At 38.4% G+C, this 23,068-nt stretch overlaps 3 protein-coding genes across 4 annotated transcripts; 2 read left to right on the top strand and 1 right to left on the bottom strand.

Annotated features, from left to right (window-relative positions):
* Window positions 1-1,168: 1,168 nt before the first annotated feature.
* Window positions 1,169-4,435, top strand: LOC122091007. The gene is made up of 4 exons (XM_042660805.1): window positions 1,169-1,668; window positions 1,807-2,001; window positions 3,531-3,712; window positions 3,925-4,435. Exons 1-4 carry the CDS (start codon window positions 1,383-1,385, stop codon window positions 4,228-4,230), a joined length of 969 nt encoding a protein of 322 aa, XP_042516739.1. The 5' UTR covers window positions 1,169-1,382; the 3' UTR covers window positions 4,231-4,435.
* A 1,251-nt stretch (window positions 4,436-5,686) lies between these two features.
* LOC122091974 (probable histone H2A variant 3) lies at window positions 5,687-10,576 on the bottom strand. Of its 2 annotated transcripts, none has more exons than XM_042662242.1 (3): window positions 10,422-10,576; window positions 9,741-9,855; window positions 5,687-6,148 (listed from the first exon to the last, which is right to left on the bottom strand). In XM_042662242.1, exons 2-3 carry the CDS (start codon window positions 9,846-9,848, stop codon window positions 5,852-5,854), a joined length of 405 nt encoding a protein of 134 aa, XP_042518176.1. In that variant the 5' UTR covers window positions 9,849-9,855; window positions 10,422-10,576; the 3' UTR covers window positions 5,687-5,851. The 2 variants fall into 2 exon arrangements, with proteins under 2 accessions (XP_042518176.1, XP_042518177.1); XM_042662243.1 differs by having other exon boundaries at window positions 10,378-10,534.
* A 4,602-nt stretch (window positions 10,577-15,178) lies between these two features.
* Window positions 15,179-22,505, top strand: LOC122091676 (pyruvate kinase isozyme A, chloroplastic). The gene is made up of 6 exons (XM_042661719.1): window positions 15,179-15,998; window positions 17,143-17,233; window positions 17,357-17,550; window positions 18,031-18,152; window positions 18,781-19,259; window positions 21,758-22,505. The coding sequence occupies exons 1-6, from the start codon at window positions 15,456-15,458 to the stop codon at window positions 22,057-22,059; spliced, it is 1,731 nt and encodes a 576-aa protein (XP_042517653.1). The 5' UTR covers window positions 15,179-15,455; the 3' UTR covers window positions 22,060-22,505.
* The last annotated feature ends 563 nt before the right edge of the window (window positions 22,506-23,068 follow it).

The raw sequence follows: 23,068 nt of genomic DNA, 5'->3' as shown, positions 1-23,068 counted from the left end.
CAAGTTAGTGAATTAGTTAAGTTATTTCAGTATAATTCAACCGAACAAACAAGAACGGAATCACGCTATGTAGGATTTGAACCTACGGTGGCATCAAAGCACCCCAAATTCATGGAATGCCTTCGAAGTATATATGAATGAAGGAGAGGGTGTGTTTGGATCCTCAGATTCATCAGCAGCAGAGACACAGATTTGAAGCCTAACGATTCAACTTAAGTACTTTTTTAATCAACTTGGGGGCAAATGTGGGATATTTATTTGTTCTTTTTTCTCTGTTTCTTAGGATAACCCAGTTGGGACAAGATAGAGTTTGTCGAAGGCGAAGCACAGTTGGTAAAGATTGATGAAGAGGCAACAACTAATTTATCTACCTTGCTGAAGGAGTTTTTCAATAGGAATGAGAGCCTCCAAAAGAGTCCTCTACACATTGTAGCTGAGTCTTATGGAGGAAAATATGTTGTTACACTTGGAGCTTAATCAAGTCAATCTTGATTTCGCCATTCTATAGCTCATTTGATCTAAAATGATCCTTCTCAGGTTTAGAAGAACGTGAGAGTGAGGTGGGAAAAAAAAACTCTTAGAAAATAGATTTTTTTTTTTTTTTTTTTTTGTATTATGAAAACTCTTCAAAATATAGATTTTTTTCTTTTCTTTAAGAAGATATAGATTTCTTTACCAAAAAAAAGAAAAGAAAGATATAGATTTTAAGAAAAAAAGAGACCAACTTAACGTGTGAGAGGTGAGGGAGAAAAGGAAACTGAGAAAACAGGGAGGGAGAGACAAGGAAAGGAATGTGATAGGAATAAAAAAGTTAAAATTTAGAAAATATATAAATATTAAAAAAATATATAAAGGTACCAACAATATCAAAAAAATATAAAGGTTTGACAAAAAAGATAATGAAAAAGATGATGTATTTAAATAAGTAAGAAGGATAAAATTGTCAAAGAAAAGATTAACCACGAAACATGAATTCATACTTTTATATAATAATATAATAATAATAATAATATGATATATATATATATATAAATAATAGAATGAAAGTAAATAAGACCACAACCATTATACTACTCTTCACGGAAGCATGGGCCCACCCAAATCCAAATCAAAGAAACTTTCCAACTCTAATAAAATCACCTTTGATCTTTAGTCTTATCTTTCCCCTATTTGTATTTATATCAGACTTGCAGACAATGGAGAAACTAGAACGAGCTACCCACCTTGCTTCCTTCCTTTGATTCATGATCATCAAAATAAAGCTTTTGGAAAACCCAATTCAGCTTCTAAGAGTTTGTATCTCTTGAATCCTTCCTCCCTTCCTTCCTTTCTGGAAACGAAGTCAATTTGTTGCTTTTCTCCATTTGAAATCTTCAGAAAAAATGGCTGATGGAGGTCTGACGGTGCTTGATGGGTCACACCTCAGAACCATGGATCCCCATCTCCCAGAATCTGATGGTTTCTTTACGGGAGCTCAGGTTCTTGATATTGCAGAATCACAAGTGTCTTCCTCGCTCTTTGGCCTCTTATTGCCGGAGACCCTAAAGACTGCCGCACTCCAACGCATAAACCTTGACATTGAGAGTTTTAGTAACGCACAACTCGACACGGAGCAAGCTTCTTCTAAGCTTCAAGATTATGTGATCGCTATTGCGTCCGAATTGAGAGGTATAGAGTTGAATTCTTTGATGGGGTTCGAATTATTTTCATTCAAAATTGCAATTTGGTGTTCACCTTGTTGTAATGAATTGGGGACGTTCTCAAATGTGTAATATCATCCTTTAATTAATTTGGGGTTTTATTTAGATGATCCACTTGTCGTATCGGTTTTGGATGGAAGCCCTCTTAGACTGTTCTTGGAGGATGAAGATGATTTCGCCATGCTAGCAGAGAATCTCTTTACGGATTTAGATACTGAGGATAAGGGGAAGATCCGGAAAAATCAGATAAGAAATGCTCTTGTTCGTATGGGAGTAGAAATGGGCGTTCCTCCCTTCTCAGGTTTGCTTCACATCCCTTTCTTTTTTCTGTGATATGATGAATCATATTTTTGTGATGCATGTCCAGGAACATCCCTTGATTTATGGTTAGTTTGCTCAATTGCCTGGTAAAAAAAAATTGTATTGCTAAGTTGTTAAGTTCCAAGAACAGCCATTTTTGGTACAGTCTTCAGTCCACATGATGAAGGTGGATCAATTGATGCTCTTACTTAGACATTCATCAAGAGCTTGAGGCTTGTCATGAAGAGAAATGTTGGTGGCATAGGACCAGTGTTATGTTTTTGAGGCCAAAAACATCTTATTGGAACAAAACACTCTCCTTTCTTATTGCTTCCTATGGCAGTCAGTGCCATTTACCTGTTGATTCTTCCAAGTCACTACTCAGTTCTTCTCTAAAAAGATTGCATGTAGATTCATACTCTAGATACAATGTATTTAAGAACATCTCTCTATCTGATCTGATTTTTTATTTATTTTTATATATAAATATTTTGTGGAAGAGAAATTACAAAGCTGTCGTAACTCCTAACAATATATACATCAAGTCATGTTTGGAGTATTTTTATTAAGTAATAAATGCTGTGAAATATTCTTTCTGAATCTTGCATTGAAACATCATTTTTTGCTTGGCAAAAAGAGCCCCCAACACCACCCACATCCCCAAAGTGAGGGGAAGGGGAAGGGGAAGGGGAAGGAGGAAAGAAGAGTTAAGGCTAGTCATGGGATGAGCACATACAGAGCAACCAAACAGAAATTGGAAATAGAAAGAGACTAGACTAGTGTCCCCCTTCACTTTGTGATGCCCTAGAGTAAGAATTGAATATAGGGGTAGGCTTTGGCTCACTTCCAGACTGCCATATTATACAGCTTTAAATGATTTACTGCAGTTGACTGATCAATTCCCACTGTTTATGCCCTAGTTTTGAGTCTCAGAATGAAAACAGAGTAGGTGTTGGCTCAGTCACAGATGACAATCTTATTCCAGATTTAAAATGAATTACCATAGTTTACTGATCAATTCCTGATGATTATGGTTTGGAACAACTGAAATGAAGGATGGAGTGGCAGTGATGGAGATGGGGAAGTAAACCACTCCCCTCCCCTCCCAACCCCCCCCCCCCCCTGCATCCAAAAGAAAAAAAACAAAAGAAAAATCTTTTGCTCATGATTCTTGTCAAATTCATGCCATGAAATATGTTCTTTTCTACCTCTGTTGATGCTGTAGCACCCTTTTGATATAACATATTTTGAGGTGGATTCACCATAGATGCATTTCTGTTTATGCAGACTAACTTGGTCTAGAACTTAATTTATATAGATCTATATTATGCAGATTAGAATTGCATTTCCTTCTGAAGAAAAAATGGAATGAAATCTTCATACTTATTTTCCTTCCCCACCCCCTAGAATCTATTCACTTGGCTGGACCTTCATCTTATGTTATACAAGTGATCACATACAGAACCTAATAAAAAAATAATATTTCAAAATAGTTTCAGAAAAATGCTTAACATATCTTTAATTGAACAGAATTCTCTCAACTAGAAGATATCCTGAAGAAACATGAAGCTGAGGGGGAAGAAGAATTGGGTCAGGCACAATTCGCACAACTACTTCAGCTTGTACTACAGGATTTAGCAGATGTCCTGGCCAAAAAGAACATTGTTGTCATCCAGAAGAGTAAGATCATCAATGGCTCAAAGCTAAAAAAGGTAGTGGTTATTTTCCTTATCTTTTCTTCCTTTCGTATGTTTTGTACATAGGAATGTAATTAGTGTCCTTTGGAGAATCCTGGGTGGTGCAAATACTGTTGAGGGAGAGTATTAAAGGGTAAAAGCATTTTCCTGTTGTACTCTTATGAGTCTTATCCTTTTACACCCTCTACTTGGGAAATAATTACTTACAAGCTTCATAAAATTTGCAGTTCATGGCTGATGAAGAAAAACTGAATGATGAGATAGAAAAGGTGTTCCAATGTGGTAGCGGTGAAGGATGGAGCACAGAAATAATCAGGAGTTATCTTGAGAAAAATGGACAAAACATGGGCCTACCACCATCAGAAGCCAATGAAACAGAGGTTCTTTATGATCAGGTGTTTGCTGATGTAGAAAAAGGAGAAAACAGTGAGAAATTAGGTAGAGATGAGTATGAGGGGATTCTGAAGGTTATTCTTGAGAAATTTGCAGAACAGCTTGAAGTTAACCCTGTCTTTCAAGATCTTGACAGTTAAAGCAGGTCGACGCGGTTAATTCTATTTGATTCCAGAAATTGATGTTGTTAATATAGTATGCAACACAAATGAAATCTCTTGTGAGTATGTTCATATGCCCCCACCAGCTTTTTGAGCCATTTGGGTCATCTTAGATATATATATTTCATAATGTATTGTCCCAAATAATTTCTAAATGATATATTTTACCCTGTGATGTTCTCTCTGGATCACGGTTACCGGATTGGATGGCTTTATCCCATGTTCTTTTAAAAATTTGGATTTTTTTTACCCTTTTCTTACACTGATACGGGATCGCCCTGGAATATGTAAAGCCCTCTCCCAATTCTAATACGGTGATTCGGGCAATCCAATACCAATCCCTCAAACCCTGCTCTTATCACAATTGTGATTGTAAGGTTTGTTCCCAGGCGAGAAAAACCATCCTAAACCCTCATAGCTCCAGCTATATGAACCTTTTGAACTGTCGCTTGATGTGAACACCTTAAACCAATATGCTGTGTGAACGATCAACTGATCAAACCAGAGCTGCAGGCATATATAACAAATCATCGGTCATTGTGTTGATTAGGACTATCAGTGCTATGGTTGAGTTTAGATGAAATAGCCATTGAAGGACTACAGCAATGAACAGGTTCAGGGATGGCTCTGGCTGGAATTGAGCTCTCTCCCCAGTGCCATGCTACTTCTGGCAGAGGTGAGAGTTTACATCGGATATACTCCTGGGGAATTTTGCCAGAAGTGGAAGTCCTATTGCCAACGTGAGATACACAGATGCTAAAGAGAGTCTCAACTAGTTTTGCAAAACCATAGCAACCTTGTCATGCCCATGTTGCCAAGACCGGGTTGGCTGCAACTGCACAAAAGGTGGCAACATGGGCAACCAAACTCTGCCTTAACAGAAATTTGGGCTTAAAAGTTACAGACGTGCTGCATGAGCTCTTCACCAAATTAGGCTGCTCAAGCCAACTGAGTCTTTAACAGAAAATGCAAGAACCATTATAGGGGTGGGGCAAAAAAAACACATCAAACATTCACAAAGGTGCCAAGCTGAATCAACCACTCCATCCATCAAGATCACCCAAAAATTAATAATAATAATGATAAAATCAAGGGGGAATTTCTTTGACATTCAAAAGTATCCCCCGTGGTGTGTGGGTGGTGGTAGAACTAAAATGAATATCTTCGCCATTACCTAATCACAAGTACAGACCAAGTGTAAGGGCTCCTATTTCAGGCCCTTGATTAATAACTAATAGCTAGACACTAAACACATGATGTAACACAACAAGAAACACGAATAATAAGAGTTAAGAAACAACGTAAAGTAAGATGATCAAACTATCTTTTCAGTTTCCAAGCTCTAAAACAAGCTAGCAGTTCAAATTAGAGAATCTCAGCAAAACATGAATTAGAAATAAATTGAGAACCCTGACATATCCTAACAAATCAATTCTACACAGGAACATAAAAATAACATTAATTAGTCTGGCAAGGCCCACGAAAACACATACATCCAATGCCATGTTTAACAGTTAAAACACAAATAGAAGTGGGAGTAAGAAACCTACAAGTGTATAGAATGGGGAAGGAGGTCAAGAAACCTAACTAAATCAAGGTTTCAATCCTTGGAGGATTTGTTAATGAGAGACTTGTGGATGTGAGGAATCACACCACCACCTGCAATTGTGCCCTTGATCAGTGTGTCAAGCTCCTCATCCCCCCTGATAGCCAGTTGCAGATGCCTTGGAGTGATACGCTTTACCTTCAGATCCTTGCTTGCATTTCCTGCCAATTCTAGGACCTCTGCTGTTAAGTACTCAAGGATAGCAGCAGAATAGACCGCTGCTGTGGCACCAACACGGCCATTGGCAGCTATCCTTGACTTCAGCTGTCTATGAATTCGCCCCACTGGAAACTACAAGCCCTCGTAAAGAATACAGCAATCCAGTTAGTACCAATAAAAATCATGGATAGTTTCAATATAATCTCATTGTCTCTTTACTTTTATTTGTTTTGGGTGGGGGGGGGGGGGAAGGGGGGTTGGGATGGTAACATACATTATCCAGCAGATGAATTACAGATTCAAGACCAAAAAAAAGACAATTAAAAGCAACGCTTCCTCATAGCAACAAGATGTAGGGGCCATAAGCCGGCCAAGTCCCACTATAGCAGGGGCCCAAGAGGGGTTGATTGGAGAGTCCTAAGCTTAGGCAATTTGTTCAAATTGGCCACTCTCAAAACTCAAACCCACATCTCTATGCGGCAGCTCAAGCGTTTTAGCATCACACCAAGCAAATGCAACTCTCTTAGCAGGCAAATCTGGCTTTCCACCAAATAGTACTGAGCAATTATTTGAAACCCAGCCTGCCCCCCAAGTAGACTTTCCAGTCAAAGCAAATCAATGGAATCTTCCATTAGATATAAGCAAACAGGTAGGTTGCTTGATCATCTGTAATGTAACCAGTTTCACACAATGCAGGTCGACCCAGAGAGGCCAGACAGCTCTCAAAAAAATGATGGTGAAAACCACTGCACGACCATAGAAAATTCAAATATATGGCTAATGTGAAGCAAGGAAGGAAAACCTAAACTCATGGAATTATTGATGCCAAATTTAAAAAATAAAAATAAAAAATCCAAGTAATAAATGGACCTCAAAAGCAACTACATTTTTTCATTTAATATAAAATATTCACAACTCATAACAAATACTCGATGCTTTGGGGCATATCCTAGCTTGGTTATAGGTCACATTGAAACTGCAAACCATGGCAGCAGGCTAATTCTTATATCAACAAAACCTTCTGATCCCCTTTACCCATAAGAATGTCTAGCATAAATAACCCTCCCCTTCTGACTAAGCACATAACTAGCTCCACAGCATCATAAACTTCTCAACTCTTATTTTTGTTACAAAATCGCAGTCTATCAAACTCAAGGTTATCTCATGCAAGCGATGGCTAATGTGATTTATAGGCTGTTCATGAACTCAGGCATCATATTTGAGATAATGATTTCCCCCCACCACAGGGATGCCTGTGAACAAAAAAATATATCATGACTACTTCACTGCAACAGAGTTTTGTGGACACTAATCGATTAAACATCCTTTCAGTATATCTAATTACTCAAGTCTACCATCACCATGACTTACAGGTCAAATTTATTGATACTGTTACTCAAGTAATTAGTAAAGATAAACCAATCATGATTCAGAATGTGGAAGATTCTTAGGAGGATGAACCCCCCCCCCCAAAAAAAAAAAACACTTCCAATACACTTTGTAAAACTTGTTTGGGCAGAATAATCTGCACTGATAATTGTCAATTCCAGAAAAGTTGACTTTACATTATTCTGACCAACCTGCGTATAACACGCCTACTCACATGAATTATTTATTATATTAAATATTTGAAAGAAAGAGAAACAATAATTAAAAAAGAAAACAGTGTGGAGGGGTGTAGGCTACCATTTGCTCAGAAAACCCTCTCCCTTACATTATATATATGCAAGATATGGTGATATCGAAAAGTAACAAAACATAAAATGCCATACAGGGAAATAAGATTATACATATTGTTAGTCCTACAAGACTTCAGTGTCTACAGTTGAATCCTTGACACAGCTATGAAACGAGAGGAGTGATCCTGGAAACTTGTATGGCCTTTCACATGAAGCAAATACTGAGATGTGGGATTTAGTATATGTAATCTGATCCAGCGCAGTTTGTCTGCTAATTGAAACCTAATACACAGAAGAACCAATCTCCATAACTAATCTCATCCGTCTCTCAAACCTGGAACATTACACACACCTCCAAAATGACCACTAAATGGATATGCCAATAATCTACAGGATGACTGAGACATGTACCTACCGATCCAAATCAACTTGAAGATCATACCTCGTTGATCCATAGCCCCAGAAGTCTAGCAACAACTCAAGTTTTTTTTTATCATTAATCTATATTTGGAGCACATGCCCAGCACACCTTGAATACACCCAAGCTACAAGGTTTTGCAAACTGTAAATCAAACAAATTGGCCAGTCAAAAGTCCAGCAACAATCTTGACTAAGCCCATAGTTGATTGAACACATTCAAGCCATGAAGCTTGAGCATGACAAGAGAGACCAAAAATGTGTGAGCGCCTCCAGAAATTGAATTATACAATCCAATAAAAGATCCTTTCATTGGACATATAAACAGAGAAGAACTGGCTTATGAACTTAAGCTTTCCATGATGAACTGCCTTATTATATAGCCTCAAAAAACTTCAAAAATTCGTAAACTAGTTTCCCATCTCTGACATCTCATAACCAAAAAATATGCTGTAGTTTCCCCACTATACTATTCCATGAACATGAGATCCTAGCAGTTAACCAACCAACACAATGCCAAAAACTCTGTTATGGTCTTTACCCATATTGACCAGGATAAAGATCAGTCTTGTGAACTGGGAACCAAGAAATTTATGGTATTTCAAACATTTGAATCAGAGAATCCTCCAAAAAAAAAAAGTCAATCCACCATCAGATTACCTAATACTACTTAGATATTACATTTAAATGAGCACTACATGGAGTAGTTTATGCAGATAACAGAATCAATCAATAAATCATCAATATAAGCCAACCGAACCCTCACAGTCAGAAAAGGATGCCCAAACTGGATAAAGAAGCCTCCATATCCACGGCATCCCTGTATATGCTTCACATGACAAGTCGTCCCTTAAAGTACCAAAAATCCATCAAAATTGCACACTGTTCCTAATGCCTAATATTTGTCCAATTATTTAGATATGATACGGGGAAAAATCACTTCCACATATTAAGGACTCATAAACCAGTTGAAACTCTAAAACCTCACAACGAAGCTCTAGCAAAAACCTTTCTAGATTTTACACCCAATCAGCCTGGAAAAAATTCAAGTCCAACCCTTCCCTCATTAGCTTTAAAATTTATATGAATTGTCAACAGAGAACACCCACCAGGAACAACTTAGATACTATGGAAAAGCATCCCAAAATAAATAAAATTCAAACCTTGCGCCATTAAGAAGTAAGCAAAGGCAACCCACCAAATTTCAACCATCAGATGCCATTATTCAGATATGGTAATGCGATTTAAAGTTAGTCAACCATGTGACAGCATGACCAAAATATCAGTTGTAGGGCTTAGAGCCCTTATTGAGTTATTGCTACACTGTTCCGAGTCTGCAATGTTAACGTTCTCAAAGATCTCATTCAAATCCGAAACTCCAACTTTCAAGGTAAAGGTTCAAACTTAGAGACCCCGAACAGTCAAGTTCACAAGAATTGGTCGGCCTGCCCATACACTTCCAACTAAGGAAAGGCAAATGGGAAAAGAAGTATGTTTACCAAGTACCAAAACCCCTCAGGTTTTACTGTAAGAACTATCAATAACCAAAACCGCTAAAACAAAGCAATAAAAGAAAAAAATTCCTTTTTTTCTGAGGTGAAGGATGAAAAGGGTTAACTGTCTTATACCTGGAGACCAGCTCGGGAGGACCGGGAGACTGGCTTCTTCTTATCCTTGTCCTTGTTGGCAGCAGTGGTCTTTCCCGCCAAAAGCCCTTTTCCACCTTTTCCCGCCATTTCCCGCCTAAAGATGAAATCGAGGAAAAATAAACTGAGATAAATAAATATATTAAAAAAAGAAGAAGTCCTTACAAGGAATTAGAGAAGAAAGAACTGGTTCGTTAGATAAATATATAGAAAGAGAAAAAATAACGACTCGTAGAAGAAGGATCTAAGGAAAACGATTTGAAAGAAACCGGTTGAAATTGGCAGAGAAACCCCACCTGCCCCAAACCCACTCTCGCCAAAGACGAAAAAAGGAAGGGAAGGTGGAGAAGCAAGAGAAATAAGAGACAAAGACGAAATATTTATCAGTGGACAAAGAAACAATGGAAGAATCCTATGCTAATAACAGATCCTAAGAATATAACAGTCGAAGACCTCTTGTAGAATCATAGATCCAAGCAGAAATCCAGAACGCGAAAGATGGAAGACATGATTTTCAAATGAACGAAGATGAAAACCCCTTTCCCAGCACCCATACCTTCCCTCTGACCAAAATTTGGGGGGAAAGGATTCACAGGTTTAGATCAGAGTCGTAACTAACCTTAAAACAGTGTAACAGAGAGAGAGAGAAAGAGATGAAGAAACCTGGTCTGGTCGCGCGCGCGCTCGGATGGAGAAGACTTGGAAACGAAGAAGAATAAAATAAGAGGATTTGGGCTTTCCCCTCTTTATGTTGGGGGCTCTCTCTACTCTTCCTTCTTCGACGCTCTACTGGTTTGGCGAAATATTAAGTACTTTGACCATTCTATTCTATATTTACCAAAAAGGACTCCAGGACGGACCACGGAGTGGTCGAGTGGGGGTGGACCGGGCGGTTATCTTTTCCTCTTTGGTGGGAACTTACAATTTTGGAATTTCAAATTTTCTCCGCTTTACCATTTTACCCTTTATTTTCTCCTTAATTACCAAAAAAGTCTCCTTCTGTACCATCTGGCCACGCCCACGTCTCACTTACCCCAGAGGCATGTGTTCCCTCCCAATCTTCCACGCAGCTCCGCTGCGCGTGACTTTTGCATTCAATCACCATTTTTCCGGTCTTTGGCGTTTGAAATACGCAAGTTAGGACACTAAAATCCCACGCGCTTCGTAACACTCGCGCTGTCACGCATGGCTGTGTGGGTCGGGCCCCAATTACCAAATCCGTGAAAGGGGGACCCATCCACATAATCATATATCATATATCGAGCCATGGATGACATGGACTCTGCTCTTTTGGTGGATGTGAATCCAAGAGTTTGGATCCACAACACATACGATTACTTGGTTATACATTTGTTTCACTTTTTATCCTTATAAGGATAGATAATGATATATTTGAAAGCAAAATAGATAAATGTTGGATATTCATACGTACAATTAAGTGATCATATGAGCAACGAATCCAAATTCTAAATAATTCAATCGTCTATTGTTTGTGGAGTGCTAGATTATCATTTTATCCTTCTGAAATTGACAGCTTCACTTGAACATACTCAAATTTTAATCTATTAAACATGCTTCACCTGAGAAGGGAATATATATGAGAACAAAAAGAATAAATGTTGAACACTCATATGCATATCAAGATGAACATGCAGCAGCAGCAACAGATCCAAACTCTACATACTTATTTTTATTTTTAAATAAGTGGACAGATCTTCAATCCTAATGCATACCTTATGGTGAATGTACATGCAAAATATCTCAACTCCTCTATGTGGGCCCCTCAATGTATTCTTTTCAAATTTCAAGTGATGCTTTGGCCCTACAATATAAAGTAATAGATGGTAGACCCAAGCTACATCTTTTCCGATTTTGATTCATGAAATTTTGTGCTCATCTCCATCATATGGTTTTTATCTATCATTGTACTTTCACTAATAAAATAAAAAATTATCCCAAGTATAAGTTGTTCTTCATGTGGAAATTTTGTGTGTTTTTTTAGGGGATTATTGGAAAAAGAAGACATTTGAAGATCATGTGAGACTAACTCACCACCCAAGTTCAAAGTATCCTTACCAAACAGTACTGTATTTGATTATTTCCTCCCCTAATATCCTCTTAGACCCATCTAAATCTAGCATGAATTTTGCTCCCTCTAACAATTGAAGATTATCAAATTTTTTTATTAAAGAACAATGACTATTTGTTAGTTACTTAAACTTGTACATATTCTCTAACTTTGTCCAAACTTCTTCTAGATCACCAATCCAATAAACTCTCAAAGAATGTTATCTATGAGATATGATTGACAAGAATTATTTGGAAGGTAAAGATCCATGTTGCCGATCGTATTTAAATGGGATGTCCCGAAAGTGTTGCTTCATTGTGACTCTTTTTTTTTGTTTTCCCCTTTCTTTCCTTATCTTGCACTATCACGGATCCATGTAGCCGACCTCATTTAGTTGGAAAAAATACTTCATTGTTGTTGTATTTGCTAAATCCTTCAATTGTAGCCACTTGGTTTCGTCATGTAGTCTAGCTTTTTTTTATTTATTCATGATAGCTTTGACTATTCACTGTCGTATAAGAATATTATTCACATATTTTCTTCCACAACATGAGATCATTGTGGCCATTAAAATGTGACATGGAAAAGAGTGAACACTTCACCACCATTTGTGTATTTCGATGTTTACTCTTTGTGATCACCATCAATCTTAACAAATTTGATTATCTTTAATCTTGCTCAAACTTACAATATCTACACTAGGGGTGTCAATCGGTCGGGTCGGGATGGTCTCGGTTGGGCCTAACTAGGCTCAGCTGTGTGATGCATCGTGAATGCCTGTTTACTTAAACGGGCCTAGGTTTGGGGGGTATGGTATGGTTTGTAATCAGGTCGGTCCATGTCAGGGTTTAATCGGGCTACCTTAAACGGGTTACGGACCTACTTAAGTCTAAATGAGCTCCCCTTTAAAATCATTTTGTAAGTGGATTAAATGTCCATAAATTTTTCATTTGAACATAGTATAGGTCACCAAAAAAATCTCCATAGTTTATCATATATGAGATCAGGATCACGACTGTTTCTTTCAAAAAAGAAAAAGAAAAAGAAAAAAAAAAAGAGATTATGACAAGTACCAAAGTGATTGTTCTCCACAAGAATTTTCTGTCTTTCATTCACTCCCTATTAAAACATTTCAAAATACTCTATTTTATTTTATTACAAAGTTGGATGTAATGCCGTGTTCAACATTATCTATCATAGATTTTTTATTACAAAGTCTTTATTATTATTTTGTATTAGTAGTGGTAAAATAGATATTTAGGCAGTTTTAAAGGGGTCGGGTCAGTCGGGCACTTGATAGACTAGTAACCTGCATTGTAAACCCCCGTTTAATAAGCCCGACACATTTATTAAACGGGCCAATTTAGATTGAGCCTTAAGCAAGTGGAGCTCGATCAAAACTATCAGTGCAAGCTCATAATTAACACCCCTAATCTACACCAATGGAACAAAATATGTGCTATTTTCATAATCCAACAAGTTTTTAGGGCCTGTTTGGTATCGTTTCTGTTCCAGAAACGCCGTTTCGTTTCAAAAACGAAAATTTCAGTTTCTGTGTCAAAACGCAGTTTTTAAACGAAAAAATGGTGTTTTAAAATTTCAGATTTTTATCGGGAAATGGTGTTTTTTCAGTTTTTTTTTTTCACTTTTTGTTCCAAAAAAACAGAAACGGACCATAAGTGCACCAAACAGAAGATTCCGTTTTTTCGTTCCAATAGAACGAAAAAACTCCAGAAACGTTTTTTTAGAACGATACCAAACGGGCCCTTAGCTTCGGAAATAAGAAACACTTGCTTTGGAAAAAAAACCCTAAAATTTGTTGTTATTCATTGAGCCCCTCACTTTTTTACTTTTCTGTTTTTTCCTACTCTCACTCACTTCGTATAATGACTAAGGCACTTTGCCCTTTATCCTTCTCACCCTGTGGTCCACCCACCTATTTGTTTTATTCTTCCCCCTCAAACCTCGTGCACCATTTTCTATCAGTACCGTGTTTCTTAGAAAACATACCATCCCCGTGATATTCAAAATGGTTAGATCTCCACGATGAGGAGATTCTTTCTTCACAGATGGTGATGAGAAACTAAATCCTTCGGTTTCTTATAGCAAATAGAAGAAAAAGAATAGTTCTCAGGCCTCAAATAGAAGAAAACGAATAGTTCTCAGGCCTCAAGAAAGAAGAAACAAGAAAAAAATGACAAGTTTATTTATTTTTAAGCATAAATAAATAAGTATAGAACAATGCCACAACAGACTACAAGCCTACAATTAGGGGGAGGAAGGAGGACAATATGTGAGCATTACCAATCAGTCTTTAGAGGTGCAGGATTGAACCCGGAATCCCGGATTGCCTCTTGCAAGGTAATGTGAGATGATCATTTAGGATGTTTTTGGTATACATTCTTAGAATAAATTATTTTATACTACGTTCATAACCTATTTCTAAGAATGCATGTCAAAGACAACTTAAGATTGGTACAAGAGTCTCACAAAGTCACATACTTAAATTTGGAAAAAAGTTGGGTATGCCACCAGTATATCCATCTCTCTCTCTCTCTCTCCACTTGAAAAAAGCCCCTTGTACCCCCTTCTCATCTAACTCTCCCATTGATTGAACCACTTGCTCGAATAAAATTTGCGGTGTATCTAATTGCATGAAAATCATCTGTCGTCGCTGCACCAGTGCAATGAATATCGAGTGACAGAGAGTTTCTAAGACCACGTGCATAGATATTCTTAATCGTTCGATGCTCATTACACTGCACAGCTATCTACAGAGGATGTAGACTCTGCTTCTAACCTTCTCTTCTTAAAAATATAATTCAGTTCTCATGATTTTTTTATTTTTTTATTTTATACATTATTCAAAAATTAATTTATATGATAGATCATGGTTTTAAGTATCGATATCATATCAGCCATATCATATTAGTATCAGCTGAGACCGATCCCTAGACTCTAACCTATCTGATTCGATAATCTATATCATTTCAAGAGTAAAAAAAAAAAAGACATTCTTTTTCTAAAAATGAAACGGTCAAAATGATCAATACACATCCATTCTCTTCGATACTAATCTAAATATTGGCAGAGACTGATACCGATAACTAAATCCATGGGGCTGATACATTTTGGACCAACAACCATCAATTTTTTGTTGAGAAATGCGAGTTCGAATTTTCTAAGCCTAGGACGAGCAGTTTTGTCCTGTCTGGCGGAAATCTCAAAGAGTAACATTAAATCCAGACGGTCAATTCAGTATCTAGTATACACGGTACTCTCAGTGCGATCTAGCTTTTCTTTTCTTTAAAAAAATAAAAAATCCGAGTCAACAAGAATGAAAATCTGCCATTTTTTGTTGTATCGGGCGACAAGGTCGAAGCTCCAGCCTCCAACTCCACTGTTACAAAACAGCTTCAACTGGATCCTCCTCCCCTCTTCTCTTTCTTCAGTCTTCTGCTACCGGAGTGTTTCGTCTCTGTTTTCTCCGACATTTGATTCGTGAGATCCATCGCCATACCATACATTTCCCTGTCGGGAACTCCGCTGGAGTGGCCGGAGAGGAAACCTTGAAGAATTGAAGATAGAGGAAGAAGAGGTAGAGACGTACTCGTGCAGCCAATTCGACAATGGCGCAAGCTCTTCATCTGTCTTCACCATCGTCGTCTCGGACCCTATCGAAGCTATCATTCTTGAGACAGACTTGCCCTTTTACATCTTATCCTAAGAATCGGATCCATTTCAATGTCGTGCGGAGACACCAATCGGCTGTATCATCAGATCTTCAATCCTCGTCGTCAGCTGGAGTTTTGGTCTCTGATAATGGCAAGGGCGGTGTTTTTCCAGTTGATTCGAGCGCCATCGAGGTTGATGCGGTGACAGAGGTGGAGCTTAAGGAGAATGGATTCCGTAGTACGAGGAGGACGAAGCTCGTCTGCACAATTGGCCCCGCCACCTGTGGGTTTGAGCAGCTGGAGGCGCTTGCCGTGGGAGGGATGAACGTAGCTCGGATCAACATGTGCCATGGCACTCGAGAGTGGCATCGTAGTGTGATCCAAAGTGTGCGGAGACTCAACGAAGAGAAAGGCTATGCTGTTGCAATCATGATGGATACGGAAGGGAGTGAGATTCACATGGGGGACCTTGGTGGTGCGCCGTCTGCCAAGGCTGAGGTATTTCTACTCTCAAAATTTGCAGCTTTCTCTGTAAATTGGTGCTTTTGGTAAAGAAAAAGATATATGTCCCAGTACAGACTAAAGACTTGAAAGAGTGAAGTTGATTAAAGGACAAATTTAGAGCTTAATTTGTTTGTTTGGTTGTTTGGGTGCAGTATAAGTATTTGCTCGCTGGTACTTAATATCTGATTTAAGAAATTAAGAACAGTAAAAGATGAGGCTATTTGGACTAGTTTCATCATGTTCTACAAAAGAAATGTCATTGCATTTCTGTTCAGAAAGAAAGAGACGAGTAGAAAGAGGAAGCATGGAAATAAAAGAACAACTATTAGAGATTCTTAATTATTTTGATTAATTTTTTGAGGTAAAAGAGTTTGCTTAAAGGTAGTATTGTCCATTGTTGTTGTAGATCTCATATCAGCCCTATAGGGGGCTGATCCCACATTGGTGCTATATGGGACTTGGTGGGGGTTGATATATGGCCTTGTATTCCTTCACCTTACAAACCGAATTTTAGGGGGGGGTGAGTTTTCATGAGGTTGGTATCATTGGTAACAGAGCAGCCGATCTTTCGTCCTTACCGTCACACGACAAGAGTGACTTGGTGCTAGAGTGAAGCCACTAGGAAAGTGCTACCTGCCACCAGGCAGAGACCCTATAGCAGGGTAGAGCCACTAAAAGAGGGCTACTTGATCCTGAGTGGGCTGTCGCAGACGTTGGTTTGGAAGCGTATTGGTCTATTACGATTCCATATCAACTACATGGAGGGGTGATCCCACTTCGGCTGATCCCACGTTGGTGTCGTAATGGACTTGGTGGGGGTTGATATGACCTTGGGTTCCCTCAATTTACAAGCCAGCTTTTAGGGGTGAGTTCTCTGGTTTATTTGCTGTACTGTTGGCTTTGTTTTTGGGGTCACTACTGTGCTTAATTGATCTCATTGCGCTGAAGGGTTGTGCTTTTATCAGATACAATAACAGTGTACTAAACCGATCTTTGCATCAGAAATGGTTCAAGATGATATGGTCAGAGTAATAAAAATTCAATTTGTAATGATGCAATATCCTCCTTGTTTGTTTACACAGGTTTTCAATTTACAATGTGGAAGTAACACTAATCAGCTACACTTTTAATTGTGTAGGATGGCGAGACCTGGACATTTAGTGTTCGTGCTTTTGACTCACCGCTTCCAGAACATACCATCAATGTAAACTATGATGGTTTTGCTGAAGGTGAGACATTTTTTGGTTGACAAGTGTTACTATTGCTTTTCTATGTATATCTATTCAAATGAAAAGGAAAAGAAAAAAAATGAATCTCTATTCGAATTTCAAACAAGCTTAGATGTGATACAGATGTGAAAGTGGGAGACGAACTTCTCGTGGATGGGGGAATGGTGAGGTTTGAGGTGATTGAGAAGATTGGTCCTGATGTCAAGTGCCGCTGTACTGATCCAGGGCTATTGCTACCACGGGCAAATTTGACTTTCTGGCGTGATGGAAGTTTGGTTCGAGAACGTAATGCAATGCTTCCCACAATTTCTTCTAAGGTCAGTGAGTTTCCAATGAGAGAAATTGAGTCAATGTTTTTCTAATCTGTGCAACTTCCAACATTCATTTATCTAATAGTGGCTGTTTTTTAAATGTCTAAAATCAATTTGTGTTGCTCATTATTATTATGAAAATGAAATCCAGGTGACTATCCTTATTTAAGGGTGAAAGTAGCATTTGTTGTCGGGTGGCATATGCTTGTAGGTACTTCAAAGGGTTATAACTTTGTGGCAATTAAGTTCCCATACGTCCATGGTCATTTGCATGTATTCTTGTAAGTGTATTTGATATCATATCAATGATGGGATAATTTGTGCCTATGAGCTTTGATCACACCTCCCTTACCCACCATGTGGTAATTTTTTGATTACGCTGCATGCCGTATGTATGAATTAGACTAAAATCCTCCGTAGGGCCATCCATTTATTGCATCTCCTTCATGATCTCTAGTTACTTCTCATGCTTCCAGACTCTTACAGGATTGGCTGGACATTGATTTCGGGATTGCAGAGCGTGTGGATTTTATTGCAATTTCGTTTGTCAAATCTGCTGAAGTTATTAATCATCTTAAGAGCTACATAGCTGCACGATCACATGACAGGTATGCTTTTGATGCACAATGATTATCTGCTTAGTTCTTATAGTGTTATGATGGCTTTTAAACCAGTACCATAACAATTTGATATCTCATGCCTTAACGGGTCAATCAGTCTTTCCTCTAATTTTAGAAGGGCTTATGTGTTTAAGAACTTGTGAATATGGTTTGGGTAAATATGATTTTATTGATTTGATGTATGTTTTTATGATCAGTCTAAACTGTAAAGAAATTTTGGAGGTAGATCTTCAAGTCTAAGTGGGACAGTTGGCCAAGAGAAAAATGGTTGCTTCCTGTCATAATAAGTATTTGCTGCTATTGGAAGTCTGCATATCTTTTGATTGGTTCCTATTCTATAGAAGGGGGAGGGGGAAAGGCAAGAAGGCCAGGAGGCTCGAGACCTCCTGGTGAGTGTGGGCTTAGCGCATCACGGCTTCAACAAGTGCCCTAGGCAATTGTCGTTTAATTTGAAATTTATTATAGCACAATCATAAGATTTCTGCAGAGCTCAAATTATTAGATGATCATTGTGATTTTTACTGCTTATCTCATTGTAATCTTGAATTGTTCAGCCTTCAAGAGAAAATGTACATGCCTTGTAAATGTGACTTAAGTGTGTGTTGTTACTAAGCAGTGATATTGCCATCATTGCAAAGATAGAGAGTATAGACTCTTTGAAGAACTTGGAAGAGATTATTCAGGCCTCAGACGGAGCAATGGTGGCTAGAGGAGATTTGGGTGCTCAGATCCCTTTGGAGCAAGTCCCTGCGGCCCAGCAGAGGATTGTTCAAGTGTGCAGGGGGCTAAATAAGCCTGTCATTGTTGCTTCTCAGCTGCTTGAGTCCATGATTGAATACCCTACGCCCACCAGAGCCGAAGTTGCTGATGTTTCTGAAGCAGTTAGGCAGCGGGCAGATGCTTTGATGCTTTCTGGTGAGTCAGCGATGGGTCAATTCCCAGATAAGGCATTAACTGTGCTTAGAAGTGTCAGCCTGAGAATAGAGAGGTGGTGGAGGGAGGAGAAACGCCATGAAGCTATGGAACTCCCAGACATTGCCTCTTCGTTCTCAGAAAGTATTTCAGAGGAGATCTGCAACTCTGCTGCTAAGATGGGTAAGTATTCTGATTCTTAAGTTATTTGTTGTCTTTTTCAGCTTGATAAACATGACATTATGTGGGGAAGCAAAGAACATAATATGGAACTAGATGGCATCTCATATTTGAGGTTTGGATGCAGATAATAAAGGGTTTATAAATATTTTAGTCTTATTCTATATGTAAGGGTATACATATCTAATTCTGTAACTTTTTGTCCTGCTGAAATCTTTTACAGCATAAAACCTATTGACGCTGGAAGGTTTAAAAAAAAAAAAAAAAAAAATGTACTGTTGCATTAGCCCTCATTCCTAAATATGTAACAGTTGCTAAGGTTATGAACAAGGATAGGAATTATATAAGGATGGCAGGCATAGGTTGGGGAATTGAGTAGCCATTCTGGAGTTGTGTTTAATATCAAGAAATAATACATGAGAATAAATAAGGGATTAATTAAGAAAGCTTGAGAGAGCTGAACATGGAATTTGAAAAGAACTGCAGGAAGAACTGAAGTATGCAGGTAAACAGATATGAAATTGGAAAAATTGCCTACAGTAGTAATTGACTGCAGTTAATTGTGGCTTTTAATGGAAACAGATTGTAATCTAGAATATCAAAGAACAACAGGCATTCTGTTGTTCAATCAATAAAATCAACACCTAGACTCAAACATCAATGGCCTGGAATGTTGAAGATGCTCCCGCATCACCTATTCCTTTGTGAATCGGGGAAGCTATACTTAACCTATAAATCCAATGCTGCTTGAGCTCTTAAGATCCTTCATGCAGGATTTTTTTTTTGGGGGGGGGGTGGGAAATGGGGACTCAGAACTACAGTGTTGTACCAAACATTTTCTTGTAGGTCTGATTGCAAGAAAACTGGGCAACACAAAGTTATTGCCTTTTGGAAAGTAACTTAGTGGGCATCTAGTTGACGGGAAACCATCTTTCCAATATAAACTGACTTTCCAACAGACACCCATGATGCGGGAGCCTCATGCACTGGGTTGTTCTTTTTTTTTTTCTTTTTTTACTCATGATGCTTGAGTGGGGATTCCTTCCCAGTTCCCACAGCCTCTTACATAATGAGCCGTGGGGCCCACATTCACACACACTTTCTCCTCAGACAGAATGTCACTACTGAACGAATCCGTCTCACATCCTCTCATTGGTGTGGTTTCCCACTCGGGTGTTGTGGGAAACGTATGCCCTATTTCCTATTTTTCAATTTTTCCTTTGGACAAGATTTTTTTTTTTTTCATAGAAAATTCTCCTTTTTCTACCTGGTTTTCGAATGAATACACTATTCAACCAAGTGCACAGAAAGTAAAGTTTATTTCACTTTCAACTTTATAGGGCAGCCAAACAGACCATAGGAAACCTCACCCTTTTATATTACTTTCTCCAAGTTCAATTTACTTTCCTCACTTTCTACGCAACCAGATGAAAAGATAGTGAGAAGCAGAATGATCCTAGATTTCGATGTCTGATGTCAGCAATTAGAATGGATTCTAATTTGCAAAGTCTGACCAGCTGCATGAATTTTTTGAAGTGATAAGCCAACCACTTCCTGTAGTTAGTAACTTTGTATAGGGTGTTTGTGTATCAAGTACCTAGCTGTATCGATAAATGTGTGATGTGCAGAGACAGGTATAAATGAAACTCGCAAAAGAGTAAAGAAGCCACCTTTCCTCTTAACCTGTGTGAGAGGGATGTACATGGGGCTGAGGCCACCCCAGATTTGGGCCTGAGATTGAGGTCTGGTATCTTAGCCTGGTTTAGGCTAAAATTATCATTAAATTAAGGCTGAAACTAGGTCTGATCACAAGTTCTTTTATCAGATTGGGCTAAACATCAAAATTGGCTTACCTGAGCCACCCAGCCTTTGCACACCTATTGCTGAAAAACCTTCTTAGACAAGTCAACCCATAGAATATATGATTATATGTTGCCCATGTGACAATTTCATCTCCATTTGCAACTAAATTATGATTCTGGTCCAGGGAGGGGGGAGGAGTTGGGGTTAAACCTATAATTTATCTTTTGCTTATTCTAAAAAGTGAAGGTTTTTGGTGGGCTAGTTGTTGGTAAAGCCAATTTACAAGCTACTGTCGCACTTAAATATTAATCATTATTGTAAAATGGTGTATGATGGATTTATTTAATAAATGTCTTACAGTCCCTAGTGTTAAGGAATTGCAATTTATGGGCCCATGCACATTGTCGGGTTTGGCATTGGGCTGGAATGTGGGCCCATTGTAGAGCATAGACTTTGGAAGTCATATAGTGGGTACGTGTGTCTGCACATCTTTTTAAGGTAGATACTGAATTTTTGTGCTACACTGATGGTCATGAAATGTTCCATTCTTCATGATGGTGTCAATATTGTTAAGCATATCAGCATATGGCTCTGGCACATGTTTTTGAATGGATGTGTTGCTATGTTGTTCTTTTCTTCATGGTCCTGTGCTTGTTCATATTGTTGGCATTAAAAGTTTGTTTTGTGGGTTGTTGCAGCCAACAATTTGGGGGTGGATGCCATTTTTGTTTACACAAAGACCGGACACATGGCGTCTCTCCTTTCACGCTGCCGTCCTGACTGCCCAATTTTTGCTTTCACTTCCACAACATCTGTGCGGAGACGTCTGAACCTACAGTGGGGCCTAATACCCTTTCGCCTGAGCTTTTCTGATGACATGGAGAGCAACCTTAATAAAACATTCTCTTTGCTGAAGGCCAGGGGGATGATTCAGTCTGGTGACCTTGTCATTGCTGTCTCAGATATGTTACAATCCGTTCAAGTGATGAATGTTCCTTGAATATGTTCTTACCTTAGTGCTTTCAGTTGTCAGAAATATTTGAAATTATCTGCTACTATCTTGTAATTGTCTTAAGTTAGGAACTTATTAATGTCAGAGATCAACTAATAGTTCAGCAGTTTAGTTCCCACTACAAACCGAAAGAGAGAATTGGTCTTGGGTTCACTGTCATCAGCTTTCCTCAAGCTGTTGAATTATAGTTTCACTACAGCAATTTGGCAAGCGAAATGTCAGTTCTACTACATCCTTTTGTTCAGCTTGCTTCTCCTTTTGGGGGAGGGGGGTGTTTGGGGGGGAGAGATCTGGATTGACAAACTAGCATTCTAGCCTTTTCATATTTGCAATTGTTTTTTGGTAATGAATGTCCTCTAATGAGCTGATCTCTATAATGCTATGTTTATACTTCTCTCTTTTCGTATTTTAAAGCTCATTGTAGCATTCTAGCCTTTTCATATTTGCAATTGTTTTCTGGTGATGAATATCCTCTAATGAGCTGATCTCTATAATGCTATGTTTATACTTCTCTCTTTTCGTATTTTAAAGCTCATTGTAAGTGCTATGTACTATTTATTTATTTTTTGAATTGAAATGGCAGTTCTGGTTTAGGACTTGGATTCGTTGAAGGCATCCACCCCATTCTGTGAACAACATTGTCCAAAATAAGAGATGTAGAATTTAGTGAAGTTCTCCTGAACTAACTGTGACATCGGATTTTTCTTCACAGTTTAGCTAGAAAATACATGGCTTTCTTTGTCCATGGAAGGTGTAGACCATCTTTCACTGGCTGAGCTAAGTAAGCATGCAAAACAAAATGCCAGAGTCAAGTATTCAACTTTTACAACAGATTTGGTTTTAGGCTCTGCTTTTGTGCCTTACCCTACCCAATTAGAATTTCTTATCCTCAAAGGAAAAAGGGTGGGCTTTGGGTTAACCTGCATAACTAGAGGGAGAGAATAAGGAGAAGAGCCTAGGAAACAATTAATTGTTGTAGTACTCTTGTCAGAGGCAT

This window comes from Macadamia integrifolia, chromosome 10 (genome assembly GCF_013358625.1).
Source record: "Macadamia integrifolia cultivar HAES 741 chromosome 10, SCU_Mint_v3, whole genome shotgun sequence".
In the NCBI taxonomy this organism is placed as follows: Eukaryota; Viridiplantae; Streptophyta; class Magnoliopsida; order Proteales; family Proteaceae; genus Macadamia; species Macadamia integrifolia.
This window is presented reverse-complemented; position numbering and strand designations above follow the sequence as displayed.